This window comes from Eulemur rufifrons, chromosome 18 (genome assembly GCF_041146395.1).
Source record: "Eulemur rufifrons isolate Redbay chromosome 18, OSU_ERuf_1, whole genome shotgun sequence".
NCBI lineage: Eukaryota > Metazoa > Chordata > Mammalia > Primates > Lemuridae > Eulemur > Eulemur rufifrons.
The window spans coordinates 66116938-66136823 of record NC_091000.1 but is presented as its reverse complement, the minus strand read 5'-3'; the positions used below and the strand labels follow the sequence as shown (position 1 = coordinate 66136823).

General features: G+C 38.0%; 1 protein-coding gene across 8 annotated transcripts in view; it reads left to right on the top strand.

The window, feature by feature from the left end:
* Positions 1-19886, top strand: part of FARS2 (phenylalanyl-tRNA synthetase 2, mitochondrial) — a 504609-nt gene that overhangs the window by 281507 nt on the left and 203216 nt on the right. For all 8 annotated transcript variants that reach the window (XM_069493083.1, XM_069493082.1, XM_069493080.1 and 5 more), the window contains one exon: positions 16547-16707. In XM_069493083.1, the coding sequence (XP_069349184.1) occupies positions 16547-16707 (161 nt within the window). The remainder of the gene's footprint in view (positions 1-16546; positions 16708-19886) is intronic.

Sequence of the window (19886 nt, the reverse complement as noted above, 5' to 3'; positions counted from 1 at the left end):
TTCTTTTACCCAGTGCATGTTTTTGTCTGCTTTGTCAAAAATTAGATGGCTATATGAGGATGGTTTTATATCTGGATTCTCAGTTCTGTTCTGTTGGTCTATGTCTAGTAACAGTACCATGCTATTTTAGTTACTATAGCCTTGTAGTATAGCTTGAAGTCTGGTAAATTGATCCCTCCCAATTTGTTCTTTTTGCTTAAGATTGCTTCTTCTATATGGGGTCTTCTCTGGTTCCATAGGAAACAGAATTATTTTTTCTAGATCTGCAAAAAATGATATTTTCTTTGTTGGTATTGTGAAGGGTATTGAGTCTTTGATTTGGTTCTCAGTTTGACTGTTGTTGAATAGGAATGCTACTGATTTCTGTACATTGATTTTGTAACCTGAGACTTTGCTGAATTATGTTTATCAATTCCAGTAGTCTCGTGGCAGAATCTTTGGGGTTTTCTAGATGTAAGTTCGTATCATTAGCAAAGAACTATAGTTTGAGCTCTTTTGCTCCCATTTGGATGCCCTTGATTTCCTTCTCTTGTCTGATTGCTCTGGCTAGGACTTCCAGCACTATGTTGAATAGAAGAGGTGATAGAGGACAACCTTGTCTGGTTCCAGTGGGAACACTTTCAATTTTTCCCCATTCAGTATGACGTGGGCTGTGGGTTTGTCATATATGGCTTTTATCATTTTTAGGTAAGTCCCATCTATGCCTATTTTGTTAAGCTTTCTTATCATAAAACAGTGCTGAATTTTGTCGAATGCTTTTTCTGCATCTATTGAGAGGATCATGTGGTCTTTGTTTTTGTTTCTAGTTATGTGGTGAATTACATTTATAGATTTGTGTGTGTTGAACCATCTCTGTATCTCTGGGATGAAGCCCCTTTGGTCGTGATGGGCTTATAGCTAGAATCTAGATAAGACTCAGGAAAATCAGCAAGAAAAAATCAAACAACCCTATCAAAAAGTGGGCAAAGGACATGAACAGAAACTTTTCAAAAGAAGATAGGCTAATGGCCAGCAAACATGTGAAAAAATGCTCAACATCTCTAATCATCAGGGAAATGCAAATCAAAACCACAATGAAATATCACTTATCTCCAGTAAGAATGGCCTTTATAAAAAATCCCGAAATGATAAATGTTGATGTGGATGCGGAGAGATAGGAACACTCATACACTGCTGGTGGGACTGCAAACTAGTACAATCTCTGTGGAAAGTAATATAGAGATACCTTAAAGAGCTACAAGTAGAATTATCATTTGATCCAGCAATCCCATTACTGGGCATCTACCCAAAGGAAAAAAAGACATTCTATAAAAAAGACATCTGTACTAGAATGTCTACAGCAGCAAAATTCACAGTTGCAAAGATGTGGAAACAAACCAAGTGCCCATCAATATGTAGGTGTATTAATAAAATGTGGTATATGTACACCTTGGAGTTCTATTCAGCCGCAAAAAACAGTGGTGATGTAGCACCTCTTGTATTATTCTGGATAGAGCTGGACCCCATTCTACTAAGTGAAGTATTACAATAATGGAAAAATAAGCACCACGTGTACTCAGCATCAAATTGTTATTAACTGATCAACACTTAAGTGCACATACAGTAATAACATTCATTGGGTGTTGGGCAGATGGGAGCAGGAAGGAGGGGATAGGTATATATATACACACCTAATGGGTGCAGTGCGCACCGTCTGGGGTTGGGCATGCTTGAAGCTCTGACTTGGGCGGGGCAAAGGCAATATATGTAACCTAAACATTTATACCCCCGTAATATGCTGAAATAAAAAAAATTAAAGAATAAATGCAAAAAAATAAATAAATAAAACCCTGCAACAACCATGTAAATGAACCCAAGCTAGCTTGTTGGATGATGTGAGAGAACCAGAGTGGCCCAGCCAACAGGCTGCAAAACACCAGACATGTGAGTGCCAGCTAACCACATATGCATGAGTAAACCCAATTGAGAACTGAATAACTTTCCACTTGAGCCCAAAGTGCTAACCAATATGGAGCTAAATGAATTATTTAATTAATTTATTTATTAGAGATAGAGTTTTGCTCTGTCACCCAGTCTGGGGAGCAGCGGTGGGATCACAGTTCACTGTAACCTTGAACTCCTAGGCTCAAGCGATCCTCCTACCTCAGCCTCTGGAGCAGTTGGGACTACAGGTGTGCTACCATGCCTGGCAAGTTTTTGTTTTTTGGTTTTTTTTTTTTTTTTTTAGAGACAGGGTCTTGCTATGTTGCCCAGCTGGTCTCAAACTCCTTGTCTCAAGCGATCATCCCACCTTGGCCTCCCAGAATAGTTGTTTTGAACCACCAAGTTTTGAGGTGGTTTGTTTTGCAGCAAAAAATAAATGATGAAAGGGTGGTTTGGGGGACCTCTGAAGTGAATAGATGGGCATGAGGAGTCTCCAGATACGATAACTGGGAAAGGACAACATACCACTTTTGTAGTGTTCAGTTGTGCGTCCAGAACTGGAATCCAATCATGAAGAAACATTAATTTCAAATTGAAGAACATTCTGTAAAACAGCTGGCCAGGATTCTCCAAAATGTGAATGTCTTGTAATACAAAGGAAAGCTAAGGAATGGTCCTAGATTAACAAAAACTAAAGAGACATGATATCTAAGTGCAATATGTGATCCTAGACTGGATTCTGAACTGGAGGGAAAAAGTGCTGTAAGGATATTACTGGGACAATTGACAAAATTTGAATATGGATTACAGATTAGGTAAGAGTATTGCATCAATGTGAAATTTCCTGAATTTGATAACTGTACTATGCATACATAACAAAATATCTTTATTCTTAGGAAATCTACACAGAAGTATTAAGGGATAAAGGAACATGTATGCAGTCTACTCTCAGATGGCTCAATAAATTATAATATGTAATAAAATGTAATACATATTTATTGATATATTTACAAATATATCAATAAATTGAAACTATATATTTATAAATATAAAATTCATGCATATGTTATATATATCAATATTTATAAATGTCAATAAATATGTAGTATATTATTTATAAGTATATTAATAAATATAGAATATAATGAAACAATTATATTTATGTTACTTATATATTTACACTAATAAATATAATAAAGTAAAAATAATAACTTATACAGCCACTGTCACATTCTTTTGTCTGAGGAATGTTTTTGCAAGCATATGAAGTTTTTATAGAGTATACTAACTCTTCCGAAGATTGTACCTTTTGGTGTGCTCAGATAAAATGAGAGTTACATGGGGGGCCCATGAGGCTTATAAGAGTGAAACCAAAGTCGTCATCACTAATTCTCAGCCCATAATATCAAGGCACTGCCACCTTTGCTGCCATATTTGTTCTCCTTCTAGGATGGTTACCACTGGGAGTTTAGGGTTGCTGTACTTTGACTTTTGATTGGTGCCTCTTACTTGTTGACATCATTGATTTCTTTTGCCTTGTCATTGGAGCACATGGATCGAGACACATATTTGTCAGGTCCCTTCCTGAAAGTAGTTTATTACTAGGCATACCTGTGTTAACCTCATTTCTGGCTCAAGTCATATAATACCAACTAACTCCTCAGGTAGAGATGTCTACAGTATTCATGTAGGCCTGCACTTTTGAGTTGTTGGACATATTTAAGAAACTATAAAAGTAAATCATAACCTCATTAACATTCTCAGTTCCCTGTCTCGTGACACCAGAAGTTCTAGTGCAGAAGCTACAGGGCTGGTTCTGGGGGGCCCAGGCTCTTTGCACTCACCCCATCCCCTTTCCTCAGCACACTGGCTTCCAACTACCAGCTTTTTGCCTTCTGGTCCCATGTTGGCATCTGCAGCTCCAGGCATCATATTCTTGAGTGGTAGTATCAAATGTGGAAAGAAAGAAGGGAAGAGTTCTGAAGGGCCTTTTATCCAAAAGGAAACTCTCACCACAGAGCATCCTAGCAGAGTTACACATACATCTCACTGGCCATGCCCTCCCCTAGATCAACCACTGGAAAATGGGGGCCCAGTCCCTGGGGGCTGGTGCATCACTATCCAAGCTGCTAAGGAAAGGAGATGGCTGCTTGGAAGGGTGTCCACCAACACTATCCACCACACCTGATTCAAGGCTACAGGAGCATGAGGATGAAAATTCCTATGTCACAGGTCCCTAAGGGAAGCTGGGGACATCTGTAAGGAGGATTCTCACTGGGCAGAACTATTGGGAATTACTTCATTGCATCATGTACTGTTGACTAGCATATGCTGCAAAAACTGCTGTTTTCTTTTTTAAACTACAGAATACCAAAATCCAGGACCCAGGAAGGAAAGGGGATGGTTCAAAGTAACTTTTTAAAGACGGGTGTGAAAGGTTTTGTGGTGTGAGTTGATGACAGTGCCATCTAGCTCAGACTGTATTAAAGAACACTGCTGTTAAGGCCTGTAGACTCTGATCCAGTCTGCTCCGTACCATGGAAAGCATTCTTTTAAAAGAGAGGTCTGCCTTTGGATTAGGAGAAGGACTTCCTGACAGAGTACTTGGGGCCAAGGATATATACAACTAGAGAAATTTTTCAAGCAGGACATTGATCTTTGGGCACAGCTTGAAAAGTCAATCATCCAGTGGCAAGTCTCCGAGGAAGCTGTTCAAGAACTGCAGCTAGAAAACAGGGGATCAAGGACTACGTCCGTGGTAGGAAGCGAAGAAATCAGGATTTGTGGAGCTGTGCTGGCCTTTCTAGGCCTGCCTCTGGACGTGCAAAGTCTCGCTGGAAGACTGGTGCTTTTATTCCTGTGTGGCCGTCATTGTCACTAATGATGAAGGGACGTGGAAGATTTCGTCGAATACCACTGCTAAATACTAGCCCTGTCAGTTCTCTCAGTAGGTCTCTGTGTGTGTTACAGTCAAATCCAATGTGAAAGGCATTTTTGGAGTGAAGAAACCCAGCATTCAGAAAAGAAATCTACTGATATATTTGAGCATCTCATTATGCAAGCCATTTTACTGGCTTTCATGAGATAATGATAGTCAAGAAATTGGCAGCTACAAAGTAGAAAGTGCACAGATGTCAGTAGAGCTTTCTGATGTTTTGAAATACTTTGAATATAGCCCCTCTATCTTAATTTTTCAGCATGAATCTGAGGAAGCTTTCACTGGATTTATATACTTGATGTCAAAACACATGGATTTGAGTCCCATTTTCTATGTGATCTTTCTTAAACAGTGTTCATTTTTGAAACATAGATGATACCAGTCTGATGTTTTCTATAGTATCATTGTGAGGATCAAAATCAAGATAATATAGGTGAAATTCTTTGTAATTGTGTTCTATAAAATATTAATGTTAATTGCTAAATTGTTTCAGTGTTACTTGTAGCAGTTATTTTGGGAACATATGAGTTCATTAAGTTAAAGAATTCCTAGAAATTAGCCCCTTTTGACAAGGAAGGAAAAATATACTTTATATAATATAAAACTTTATTTTTCAACATGGAATTGTTTAAACTTTTCACTTGTCCCTTGGGTTTGTAACAAAACAGTCTATGAGGAGAAACCTCAGGATGCAGGGCCTGTTTACATTTACACAGTTCAGTCACTGGGGAAGAAAATAAAATAGAAAGATGAAATATTGAAGCAGAAGAAGCAATCAGATCCTAACCCTCAGGGAGCGTGCGACCCCATGCCTGTTGTCACCCTGTATACAGTAGAGCTCAGTTAACGGTGACGAAGGTAGGGTGAGTGAATAGAGTATTCATTTTTTCCTACTGTTGCTTTTTTGTGTTCCAGTTCTCTCCTTTCTGAGATGTCTTTTCAGAAATGGCATCTCTAATATTACTTCTGTTAAAATATCACCTTATCCATTCCCCAGACAGTGTGCATTGCGCTCATCATGTATCTATACCCCAATGGACACGCTTGAAGCTCTGACTTGGGGGGATGGGCGGGACATGGGCAATATATATAACCTGAACTTTTGTACCCCCATGATAAGCTGAAATAAAAAAAATGAAAATAAAATTAAATTAAAATAACTCTTTTAAATAGAGCAATGTTTTACAAATAGGGAGAATTAAAAAAATATATCACCTTATAATATGATAGATAAAATCTCTCACAGATACAAAATTTTAAAAAGTCACTACTTGTATTGAAAACTTTTAAGTATGAAATCTTCATAGTATTATCCATTTAGAGAAGCAAGTAAACTAAAAAGTAGAAAAATCTTGAAATGTTTCCTTCCGTATCATTGCATCATTCCTTTGCAACTGTTTACTTGCTATGTGCCAAACAGAGACATCCAGCCACTCAAGATGCATCAGTGACTAAAACCAGCAAAGATCCTGTCCTCTTGGATTATAGGCTACCAGGGGAGTCTGATGACAACAGATGAAATAGTTAAGAAAGGCTGCAGCATATTAGAAGATGATTTTTCTGAAGAAAAGAGTGCAGAGTAAGGGTGTTTGGGAGGGTAGGTTGATGAAGAGGTTTACGATTTTAAGGGTGGCCAGGGAGGCCTCACTGAGAAGGGGACATTCGAGCAGGGACCTGAAACAGTTGGAGGGGAGACCATTCCCACTAGACCTTGCTGCCCAATAAGGGATGTGACGTTGAGTGTACCCACCTGTTCAAGGCTCGAAGGAGACTGGGCGGCCAGAGGAGAGACAGCAGTTGGCAGATATCTTTTGTTATGTTGTTAAATGCTAAATTATTTTGAAGTAGTTTATATTTTATTGGGAGATACTCAAAATAGAACTGTAGTTAACTACTTCTAAACTGAGCCAAATCATAGACTGTTAAGAGCTAGAAGGAACTTGAGACACTCTAATATTGATGTTCTTTTTTTTATGGGAGAAGAAGCTGATGTCCACTGAAATAATTGGTCACATAATGACTCAATTAGTAGTTCCCAGTGTTTTCAGAGACAGACAGATAAGAAGAAAAAATTATTGCTTTCCTTTCAGAAAGTAAATAACATATGGAAATTTTCTTCAAATTTTGTAGTTGTTTAGTCCTTCTGAAATTTTATCTTTCATAAAATGTAAAATTTGCCATTTTAACCATTTTTAAATGTACAATTCAGTGTTATTAATAACTTTCACAATGTTGCATAACCATCACCACTATTTCCAAACATTTTCATCACCTCAAACAGAAACTCTATAACCATTAAGCAGTGTCTCTCCCTTCTCTCCCTCCAGACCCTAGTGACCTCTAATCTACTTGTACTCTTCGTGAATTTTTCTATTCTAGATATTTCCTATAAGTGGAATCACGCATTTTGTGCCTAGCTTCTTTCACTTCACATACTGTTTTCAAGGTTTGTTTGTGCTATAGCACGTGTCAGAACTTCATTTCTTTTTAGGACTGAGTAATATTCCATTGTATATAAACAATACATTTTGTTTATGCATTCATCTGTTGACAGGTAGTTGAATTGTTTCCACCTTTTGGCTATCATGAGTAGTGCTGCTATGAACATTGGTGTGCAATTGTCTGAGTTTCTTTACTCAATTTTTGTTGGTATGTGTATACATACATACAGACGTATATTTATATAGACACACATATATACAGACATGTGTGTGTGTATATATACATAGAGAGAGAGAGAAACAGAATTGCTGGGTCATATGTTAAAAGCATGTTCAACTTTCTGAGGAACCACCGAACTGTTTAGCACAGCAGCTGCACTATCTTACATTCTCAACAGCAGTGCACACGGGGTTCAGTTTCTCCACATCCTTCCAATACTTCTTATGATTATTATTATTATAGCCATTCTAGTAGGTGTGAAGTGGTATCTCATTGTGATTTTAGTTTGCATTTCTCTAATGACTAATGACATTGAGCTTATTGGTGATTTGTATATCTTCCTTGGAAAAATGTCTATTCAAGTCTTTTGCCCATTTTTTAACTAAGTTGATTGTTTGTTGTTGAGTTGTAGAAGTTCTTTATATATCTTGGACAGTAAACCCTAATCAGATATGTGATGTGCTAATCTTTTCTTCCGTTCTGTGGGTTGTCTTTTCACTCTCTTGATAGTGGTTTTTGATATACAAAAATTTTTAATTTTGATTAAGTCCAATTCATCTATTTTTTCTTTATCACTTGTACTTTTGGTATCATCTGAAGATTTTCTCCTATGTTTTCTTCTAAGAATTTTATGGTTTTAGCTCTTAAATTTACATCTTTATCCAATTTGAATTAATTTTTGTATAAGATGTAAGGTAAGGGTTCAACTTTATTCTTTTGCATGTGGACATCCAGGATTCCTAGCAGCATTTATTCAAGAGATTGTTTTTCTTCATTGACTGGTCTTGGTACTTTTGTCAAAAATCAATTGACCATTGATGTGAGAATTCATTTCTGGGATCTCTATTCTATTCCATGGTTCTACATGTCAATCCTTACGCTAGTATCACACCTTTTATTACTATGGCTTTGTAATAAGTTTTGAAATTGGTAAGTGTGAGTCCTTCAACTTTGTTTTTCATTTTCTATATTGTTTTGGCTATTCCCTTAAAAGTACATACAGTTTTTAGGATGGATTTTTCCATTTCTGCAAAATATGCCATTGGCATATTTTGATAGGGATTCTATTGAATGGATATATTTCTTTAAATAGTATTGTCATCTTAACATTGTCTTCCAATCCATGAACACAGTATATCTTTCCATTTATTAGTGTCTTCTTTAATTTCTGTCAGTAACATTTTATAGTTTTTTGTGTACAAGTCTTTCTCATCCTTGGTTACATTTATTCTTAAGTACTTTATTCTTTTTGATGCTTTTGTGAATGGAATTGTTTTCTTAATTTCCTTTTCAGATTGTTCATTTTTAATGTATAGAAATGCAACTGATTTTTGTGTGTCGATTTTGTATCTGCACCTTTACTGAATTTGTCTATTACTTCAAACACTTTTTTTTTCATGGATTCTTTAGTGTTTTCTACATATAAAATCATGTCATCTCTAAATAAAGATAATTTTACTTCTTCTTTTCCAATTGGGATGTCTTTTATTTATTTTTCCTAATTTCTCTGGATAGAACATTCAGTACTATATTGCGTAGAAGTGGTGATGGTGAGCATTCTTGTCTTGTTACTGATCTTAGGTGAAAAGCTTTCAACTTTTCACCACTGAGTATGATATTCACTGTACATTTTCATATGTAGTCTTTATTTTGATGAGGAAATTCCCATGTACTCCTAGTTTATAGAGTATTTTTATCATGAAAGAGTGTTGCATTTTGTTAAATGCTTTCACTGCATCAATTGAGATCATCATGGGTTTTTTTTTCCTTTATGCTATTAATGTGGTATATTACATTGATTGATTTTTATATTTTGGGCCATCTTTGCCTGCATTCCTGGAATAAATCCCATTTGATCATGGCATATAATCCTTTTAATATGCTGCTGAATCTGGTTTGCTACTAATTTGTTGAGGATTTTTACATCTATGTTCATAAGGGATATTGGTATGTGGTTTTCTTTTTTTCTTTTTTAAAGCCTCTTCTTAAGTCTGTGGTTTTCTTGTAGTAAGCCCCTCTGAAATTAATTTTACTTTAAAACTCTATTATCTTTCATTTAGTTCATCTTTCTTCATCCTTATATTATAATTTCTGAAAAAAATATGAGTGTTTGCTGGGAATTTCTTTTCTTTTTTTAAATAAGTGAGCCAAGAGTATACTCTGCCATTTATTAGCACGGTGAGGGTTAAGAAGAGACAGAACTATATAAGGAGGCCAAGAAAACAGAACATGAATATGTTGATACCCTGACACCTTTACCTCCTCATTCATAGCACCAAGCACAGCAAAAATAAAATTAAATATTATATTTCATCTCTGAAAAAGTGTTGTGTTTGGGCTTCTACTTGTAGCCTGGTGTAAATTGTGTTCTGAAGCAAGGATTTTGTTCAGTCTCCAAAAGGTTAAATAGGTCATTGATCAAGAATTGCAGATGAAAGAGTAAATGTCCTTCCAAGTTTCTCGGGAGAGAATGGGAGTAATCTTCTCACTGCAGGAACTTCTTTGAATAGACAGTTAGGTCTGACTTCATTGTGAGCACCACTTGCTTTCCAAGTTATCTAAACCTTCAGAAAGTGTTAGTCTGAAAAGCTAATTTTCTTGGAAGTTGAAGGATAATCACTCAAATGCATGACACTGTTTGAAATTTAATTTTTTTCCCCCAAATTACTCACCTTCTAGCATTGAGTGACAGAGTATAATAGTATAATGTACCCTTTTTTTCCTGTGGCTGAAGATCATTGCAAACCTGGAGATAAAGACCTATAGGCTGCACTTTCCTTGGTATGACTCAAGTACTTGGCTGCTTATATATAGACCCCAGTTTTATATTCAACCCCTAGCCATTCTTACCCTTCCCCAGACCTTACCCCCAGTGTCGCCGTGATCCCTTTGGAGATGTCCCTTGCCCGTGGAGTCTTCCCGTTGGAGGTACAGACAAGAGGCTGTGTGTAGATCCTCTGTGCTTGGGGCTCTCCTTCGCAAGCGCTTCTCTCTCTGCAGCTGCTTAGAAAGGCAGAGCCTAGAGAGCCAGCTGCTGCTTAGAAGGACTACCTCAGGGGATTAGAATCTTTTAGGTTCTGTATCTCTCCTTTTACACTGATGACTTCTCACTATCTTCTTTTCTATTGCATTTTCTTCTTCTTCCTCCTCCAATTCCTCCTCCTCTTTTTTAAACTTTCCCATTTCTGGACTCTTCTCTTACATTCTTTTGCTTCTATATGTAAGCTGACCTTCTTGGAAACATTTTCAGCAAAAATAATAAATATAAATTTTTTTCCTGTGTGGGATGCTCAATCATGTACAGAATTACATTAATCAAAGTACCTAACTGCTTCCCATTCTGAATACCCTGTTTAAGTGAGGATGTTCCTCTGCAGTCAGTTCTCTGGTTTGGTGACTCTAGTTTACTGGAACCCTCTAGTTTTGGAATGAGGGGAAAAAATACTACCTTAAAGCCCTGTCAGCCCTTGAGTACCGGGCAACAAATTACAGCTGAGGAGTGCCAAAGACCTGGAAATTATACCTACCTTGGCTGACAATATCTAAGTGTCTATTTATTTATGGCTCACTTTCTTCCATAAAGAACTTGAAGTGCCTTATAAAAGTACATACAAGAGGATAAAATAAATAGTTGAGATAATCAGGGCAAAGAGGAAATACGGATAAGAAAATAAAACTGGGGTAAGAGTCACACCAAGAAATGTACCCTAAACACTTGTGTAGTTGTAGAGGTGACCTGCAAATTTGGCTCTAAGCTTTCATGATGCCAAAGTAAAACGTGAATTATGATCAATTATGTAACATATCCTTAAAATTAAAAGCAATCAAGTTCTTCAGGAAAAGGAAGTCTTTTCTGTTCCTAAGACGACCCAGAGGCATTTTCTTAAATCTGAGATCATCTTATTTCCTGAAGCCTGCTATGGAAGGCCATATGACAGAGTGACCAACATCCTTAACAGGAGATCCTGGCATTGTCTTAACAATGCAGTGGGCCAATGACACAATGCAGGGGTGCAATTCAGAAGAAGCAAATCTAGATGGGACCAAAGTGAAGTGTTTTAAAGGTAAAATTTGATACAGCTCAGCAAATAGACACCATATCCTTTCTTGCAACCCTCCATAAAATTGATTGCAAACTTTTTGATCAGAATGATTGTGAGAGTCAAAGGTTGTAGGCAGGGGCAGAAAGCCGGAGTCCAGTTGTTCTCTGTTCCTGGTGAAGTTCTGGTCCAGAAGCTTTGACACACAAGGTGGTTGGGATTTTAGGTGCCTGATGGAATGACCCACCATTCACCTTAACACTGGGTCCTCTCAGGTAGAGCCAGTCTCCTGTCTTCAGAAAGGGGTCTGCCTGTGTCCACTGACAGCCTCCTGGGACCAAAGCCCCTGAGTCGTGCATAACCCTAGCCCAATGATAAACATCTGCCAGTCATCCACGTAGGCCAGTGCACACTTCCAGTAGAACAGCTCTAGAGCATCTGACTTTCAGCAGTGTAGCTTTCTAGTGAGCCTTCTGAGAAAAGTACCTGGAAATTGTACGTGAAGGTAACTTACTGTTTTGATCTTATGAATGGAATCATTGGATATTAGCCAATCTGAATAATGACTTTAATTTTAGACTGATGTTAACCTTTGTGGCAATAATTGAATGGCAGAACCAACTATCTATTGTGGCCATTTCCAATGCAAGAAACTGAACGCCTGTCCGCAGCGTTACTCCCAGTGTGCACCCCATCTCCTCGCACGGGTGGCCAGGCTCCCCTTGCTGTCTCTTCCCAATGTGGTTTCCGGCTGGCGATGCTCCTCCTGCTTGCTCTTAGTCTGTTCCATTCAGAAGTCGGGCCACGTCAGGTTGATGGGCAGGTCTTCCTTGACTCGGGGACATATCACAGCTGAGTCCAGACTGTCATCGCAGTGGCAACCGGTGGCTACCTTTCCTGAGTCATGTTTCTGGACCGTACCCCATGACCGTGCTTGGGTCCGGCTCCTGGAGGCCTGCCATGCTCTGCAGCTCCCTGGCTCAGCTCGGAAGAAGACAGTAAATGGAGAATTTCACTATTTTGCCATAACTTTATGATGATTTGATTTTGGACTTATACCTTTATTTCTTATTGTTTTTGATATTTCTATTCTGACAAATGTCATAGTGTGTAGATTCACTTTTTAAATGGCATTTATTTCTTTTAATTTTGTTACTTCTAAGCATTTTGTGATTGTTTACATTTCCCGTCTGTGAAATTGTTATTAGATGTCCGGAAAGCAATGAATTAAGCATTTATCTATCTCCTTTTTTCTCTCCTTCCCTACTCCTTTATCTTCCCAACCCCTAATTGTAAACATTGTGCAAATTTTGTGTTTCAGAACTCCCGCTCTTTTTTCGTTTTTCCTCAGAGACTTCACTCGTTCTCCTTGTTGTGATCCTCAGCTTTATACTGTGACAGTGACTCAGAGAATCTACCACATGGGAAGTGCTCGTTTGTCTCATTAGTGCTGGTGTATGTCTAAAAACCATTTATTAGTAATTAGTGATGTATATAACATTGTATTGGGATTGTTGTCTCGGAACTCCCAGGTTTAGATGTGCAGAGAGACTCATAAATGTGGTAGTTGCTGATGAAAGCGTGTTCAGGATGTTGGTGAGAGGAGGGAAGGCGGCAAACTGAATTCATCCTTGAGCGTCAGGGAGAATCCCACAGTCAGAGTATTTCAGCCAGTCTTTAGAGGATGGTGGGTGTTCATGTTAGGAAGACGGACAAGTTTAAGAAAAACATGCTGTGTCATGACAAGGACATTTCATGTTTAGAGGCCTGTCGGAAATTTGGGGTGGTGGGCCAGGCGCCGGGTGCTGTCGGTTGGGGTTTATGTTTTGTTCCCCAGCCCGATGATGCTCAGGCTGCCGTGTGCAGATTCCTAGGGTTCTACAGATGAATTCTTACAGTGCATATGAGTTTGCTATGGAACTTCTTAATTTTGTGGGCTTAAAAAAAATTATAAGTATATTCTACATCGTTCAAATCATTGCTACCTCAGAGTGGCGCTGGTCCACAAACTGTTTGTTTCCATTTCATAGTGGGATAACCATGGAAGCTTGGGAGTAAGCGTTTAGAAACGTACAGCAGTTTAACTTGATATTCCCATGGCATCCAAGTGTAGGATTTTTTTAAAAGTCAGCTTATTGAGGTGGTATTTACACACAATGAAATTCATATTTTTAAAACATAGAAGAGTTTTAAAGTCATATAACCACCCCATAATCAAGATATAGAAACTTTTCATTGACCCAGAAAATTCCCTATATCCTACCCTAGCCAGCCACTGATCTGTTATCTGTCTATAGTTCCACTTTTTCTAGAATGTCGTATAAAATGGAATTTTGTTGTAGACAGTCTTTGGTGACTATTTCCTTTTGCTAAGCCGAATGCTTTTGAGATTCATTTATTTTGTTGTATATATAATTTATTTATTTTTATTGCTGGGTGATATTCCACTGTATGGATGTACCACAATTTTTCCATTAACCAGTTGATGGACATTTGGGTTGTTTCTGGGCTGGGGCTATTCTGAATAAAGCTGTTATGAACATTTGTGCATTGGACTTTCAGTGTACATATGTTTCCATATCTTAGGTGAATACTTGGGTATGAATTGCTGTGTTATATGCTAAGTGTATGTTTAACTCAGGGTTTCTCTGTTGATGTTTTGGTTTGGATAATTCTTTGTTGTGGAGGACTGTCCTGTCCATTATGGGATGTTTAACAACATCCTTGGCTTCTACCCACTAAATGTCAGGATATTCCTAGCCCTTGTTTTGACAACCAAAAATGTCTCCAGGCCTTGGTAAGTGTCTATCTTGGTGACTAAAATTTCCCCTAGTTGACAACCATTGGTTTATTGTAAGAAACTACCAAACTATCTTCCAAAGTGGCTTGATCATTTTGTATTCCTATCCAATAATTTATGAGTTCTCATGTGTCATATCTTAATTTTTATTCATTTCCATGTATTTTCTAATTTCCCTTGTGATCAATTCTTTGACTAATGGATTATTCAGAAGTACGTTGCTGAACTGCCCAATATTTGAGAGATTTTTCAGATATTTTTCTACTGTTGATTTCTGATTTATTTGCATTTTAGGCATAGAATATTCTTTGTACATTTTCCATCATTTTAAATATTTGAAATTTGTTTTGTATTCCAGAATATGGTGATGAATGACCCATGTACACTTGAAAGGAATATGCATTCTGTTATTGAGCAGATTGTCATCTGCATAATCTTATATGTGACAAATTGTCAGCCTGTGATGTAGTGGAAATTTTTAAAAAGTTCTTCATCAAAGACCAGTGCCTCTCGATCTTTCCATAGCTTATAGCCTGATGCCTGTGTTTCCAGTCATCTTTATGATTGCCTTAATGCCAAGTGATGACTGAAGGTGCTAGTATTTAACTTATAATGAAGTCTTTTTCCTCCTGGATCTTGAGCATCTAATCTTGTGGCTCCATGAGTGTTCAGCCAGAGTGAATGGGATCTGTGAAACAATTATAAGTTCTTTACATTTTAGAAAGACATTACGTGCAAAATAAAAACAAGGACAAGATGTTAAACACGGCTTGAGAGGAACCCCATCTGTGTCTCCAGATGCCTGTGCTATACCCTGTCCCTTTGCTATTGAAGAGATTCCCTCATTCTGGAATTTCCTATCACCTTTCTCCACATTTTGGATTTCGATTAGTGTCCTTACCCGCTCTTCCTGCCCTACATAATAAGTTACCTCATACTCAGTGCCCTTAAACAACACAAACCTATTATGTCACAATTATGTCCTTGCATCAGGAGTCCGGGAAGGGACTGACAGGGTCCTCTGCTCAGGATCTTACCAGGGTGACATCAAGCTGTCGGCAGGGCTACCTTTTCACTGGAGCCGGGTCTGCTTCTCAGCTTATTCAGGCTGTGGGAAGAGCTCCTCTGGTTGTAGGAGTGAGGTTCCTGTTTTCTCGCTGGCTGCTGGGGCCTCTCTCAGCTCCTTTATGCCTTCCTGAGGGCCGAGCCACGGGGCCCTTCCAGCATGGCAGCCCACTCCTCACAGCCAGCGAGGAAACCTCTCTCCAGTCTGCCAAGGTGGAGTCGTGTATAAAGTAAACCCATCACAGGCGTGAGTCCCACCCACGCTTAACAGGAGGGGTTAACACAGTGCATGTGCCGGGGGGGAGGGGATCTTGGGGCCATCCCAGCCTGCCACGGTATCCTGCTCATCCCTTAGTGTCCAGTTGGAATTATGTTTCTTTAATGAGCTCATTTTATAAGCTTTCCAGCAGTATGAATTGCTCCCTTGCTTTTCTCCGTTCTGATGTTTGTATCTTCTTGCTTAACACCTCATGTATATAAAATAAACCCTTAGAATTCATGGTGTTGACATAATCTGAACAGGACACCATACCTTTAGAGTAACCAGAGGTGCACAGTATGCACCTCACCTTGGCTTGCATGCTCTCCACACACTGCTGAGGTAGCTCTTACTAAGAAGCAGCATCATGGTGTTTTAATAAAGCTGAGGTTCTTAAAGGCCTGCCACACACTTCCAGAATGTTAATAGTCTGCTGTGGCTTGTTTTGAACATATCTCCTTATCTAGTAAGCCAACTGGGGACGGAGACTGTCTTTTCCCTCCCCTCTGTAATCTGCACATAGTAGGCTAAATGTCTGAATCAGGGCAAGCAAAGATGACAGAAAAACCATAACTCAGAGATGGGAACCAGGGCTTAAGAAAGCCTGGAATTTAATCAGAAGTGAAAGGCAGACAGTATGACTTCAGAGTGCTTCCATGAGGGAAGTCAGGCGTGTGGGGAGGAAGGAACATGTAAGCCTGGGCACCCTCTTGCACGTCTTTGTAGCAGCTCCCCAGTGCTTGGCCCCTGGTGGGCATCTCATCAACGTTACTGGTAACCATCAGGGCCTGGTATGTGCCTGTCTCATCTTTATACTTTTTTACACAATTGTTTTGTTTTGTTTTGTCTCCTAATTGTAGCTGGTGCTCAAGACCGAATTGGTTGGGCTTTCGGTTTAGGATTAGAAAGGCTGGCCATGATCCTCTACGACATTCCTGACATCCGCCTCTTCTGGAGCGAGGACGAGCGCTTCCTGAAGCAGTTCCGCGTGTCCGATGTTAACCAGAAGGTGAAGTTTCAGGTAAAACGACTTGCAAGGTTTCAGTAAATAATAATAAAAGTGGTTATCAAGGACTGAGAGAATCATGTCCTTGAAAAGAAAACTGTTGAATTTTTAAGATAATGTGAATTTGAAAAGAAGTTCTTAAATAGAGATCCATAAACACACAGGGGTCCATAAACCTTCAGAAATTGTCTGCAGGAGAAAAGAGATTTGTCGTTCTTATCAGTCTAAACAGAGAACCAACTTTGGGCTTTGCTAACATCATTATGAAATATCTATCTTTGTCATTGATGATATTTGTCTCTTAATGTTTGGTTTTTTTCTACCAATATAGACACTGGCTTTCTTAGGACTAGTGTTTGCAACGTGTGTCATTTTGCTTTCTTTTTGTGTCCTTACATTAATGGCATGTCTCTTACAAAGCGCATGCAGTTGGGTCTGTTTTTTTAGCCCAGATTTAAAGTCTCTGTCTTCTAATTAGACCATTGAACATACTTATGTTTAATGTAATTACTTATATTCTTGGGCTTAATTCTATCATCTTTTTATTTTTTTTCCCATTTTCCTCAATTATTATGTATTTTTTTATTCCTTTGTGTGGAAATTGAGATTTGTTGTTTTTATTTTTGTTTTGTATTATATTTTATTTCCTCCATTGCTGTTTAGTTTTACCACTTTATATGATTTTTAAGTGGTTACTTTAGGTTACAATATACATAATTCATTTTACTTTATCATGAATAAATATTATACAACTTTGTGAAATATATAGCAACCTTATAATAGTGTAATTCTATTATTCCTCTTGTTTATTGTATTACTGTCTTATTTTATTTCCCCATATATTATAATCCCAAAGTATATTATTATATTTGCTTCAGTCAATTGTCTTTTAAAGAAATTAAAACTATATCATTTCATATTTCCTTTGATATTTACCTCACTGACCATCATTTCTTTTTGCAGATCTTGATTTTTCTCTGTGATCATGTCTCTTGAGTCTGAAGAACTTTCTTTTGTTATAGTGCAGGATGAATTTTCTTAGCTTTTGTTTGTCTGAAATGCCTTTGTTTCACCTTTATTTTTCTTACAAATATTTCCATGTGTATAGGTGTCTAGGTTGCCAGGTTTTTGTTTTGTTTTTCTTTTCTCTTTCAGCACTTTAAACATGTCATTTCATTACTTTTATTGTTTTTCCCTGGTGTTCAGCAATTTGACCTATATATGATTTTCTGTCTTTTCTTGCTGATTTTCTGTTGGGTTAATGCCTTTCAAGCATTTTGGAAAATTCTCATCTAGTATCTCTTCCAACATTCTACTCCACTCATTTTTCAGACTGCAATTGCATACATGTTATACCATTTGGTCCTATGCTATAAAACTCTGATGCTTAGGTTTTGTTTTGTTTTTTATTATTGATTGATTTTTTTTCTGTGTGCTTTATTTTCAGTAATGTTTACTATCTTCTCTTTGGATTTACTAACTTTTTTTTCTGTTGTGTCTCATTAACCATTAAGCCTATTTAATGAATTAATCACACTAGATATCATATTTATCCATTCTAGAATTTCCATTTGCTTCCTTTTCAGAGTTTTCTCTGATGAACAATACAGTTGCTACCACAGTTAAGTGGCTTAAATTCAGTTTTAAGTGTACTCACAGCAGTCTTTTCTTATGAGACACAGACATAGGAATAGATTTTTGGAGATCAAAATTCATTTTTGGTGAAATGCCATTTTCTTCCTCTTTTCTGCCTTCCAATTTGAAAGTCAATTTATGCAATGTATGCTAAAATATAATTTATATGATTGTCTTTGTGTAAGAAACTTAAGAACTTCTGATGGGACAGTTAGGATTTGTATATCCGTATTTAGTATATGTTTATAAAATATTTCATAAATTATGAATCTTAGCAAACTATTACCTAATTTTTCACTTATAAATGGTATCTAATCTGGGTTAGTTTCCTGTTGCTTATGTAGCAAATTACCACAAACCTAATATCTTAAAACAACATTTATTTATTATTTTATAGTTCTAGAGGTCAGAAATCCAAAATCAGTCTGACTGGGCTAAAGTCAAAGTATCAGCAAGGCTGGTCCTTCTGAAGGTCTGGGGAGAATCTTTTTCTTGCCTTCGCCAGCTTCTGGAGGCGCCCTCAGGCCTTGCCTCATAGCCTGGCATCGTATCACCTTCTCTCTCTCTCTCCTTTTTTCTTTTGTCACGTTGCTTTCTCTTTGACTTTTTGCTTGCCTTCTGTCTGGCCTTTTGCCCCCTCTTATAAGGACTTTTATGATTGTATCAGGCCTACCTGGATAATCCAGGATAATTTCTTCATCTCAGAATCGTTTTTAAAAAGTGTTCCTTTAATACTTTAATACCGGGGGCACTGCAGACTGCATGCGAAGGCAGAGGTGCGTACCCCAAGTTGAGAAGTCCTATGGCTGAGTCCATGTCCTCTCTCTGGGTGGGTGAAAGGGTGAGGAAAATTTAAGGAGTGATAGTAATGACCCTACCTGGCCTATTTTCGTTTCCTTATCATTTGGTCTGGGTTTCCCTGTTAAGAATCGAGACCTGGGAGGAGTTGGAAACACACTTGATTAAGAATCAAGCGATCTGGGTTCTGGTCCTTGCCCTGTGCCTGCAGGTGTAAAATTTAGTACTCTGATACAAAAGGAAATGTAAAAGGTAACATATTTACAGGTTACAGGGATTAGGACACAAATATCTTGGGTTTGACTTGAGGAGCAATTCTCAGCCTGTCACAGTCTGCCTTCTGTCTGCAAAGATTCACTTCTGTCCCATGTGGAAAATATGTTCAGCCTATGCCAAGGTCCCCAAAAGTCTCAACCCATTACAAGATCAACTCAAAGTCCAAATTGTCATCTAAATCTCATCAGCCCCAAAGTGTCAATCTCATCATTTAATTATCTAAATCTGGTACAGGGAGACTGTAGGTATAATTCATCCTGAGGCAAAATTCCTTATTGTCTATGCACCTGAAACAAGTTATCTGCTCCCAAAATACAATGAGTAGAATAGGTGTTGAGAGTAGTCAGACATTCCCATTCGAAAAGGAAGAAGATGAAAGGAAAACAAGGAATCACTGGTCCCAGGAAATTTCAAAATCCAACCATTAGGTTTCATGGCCTGGGAATAATCCTCTGTGACCTTCAGCTTCACCCCCCAGACCTGTC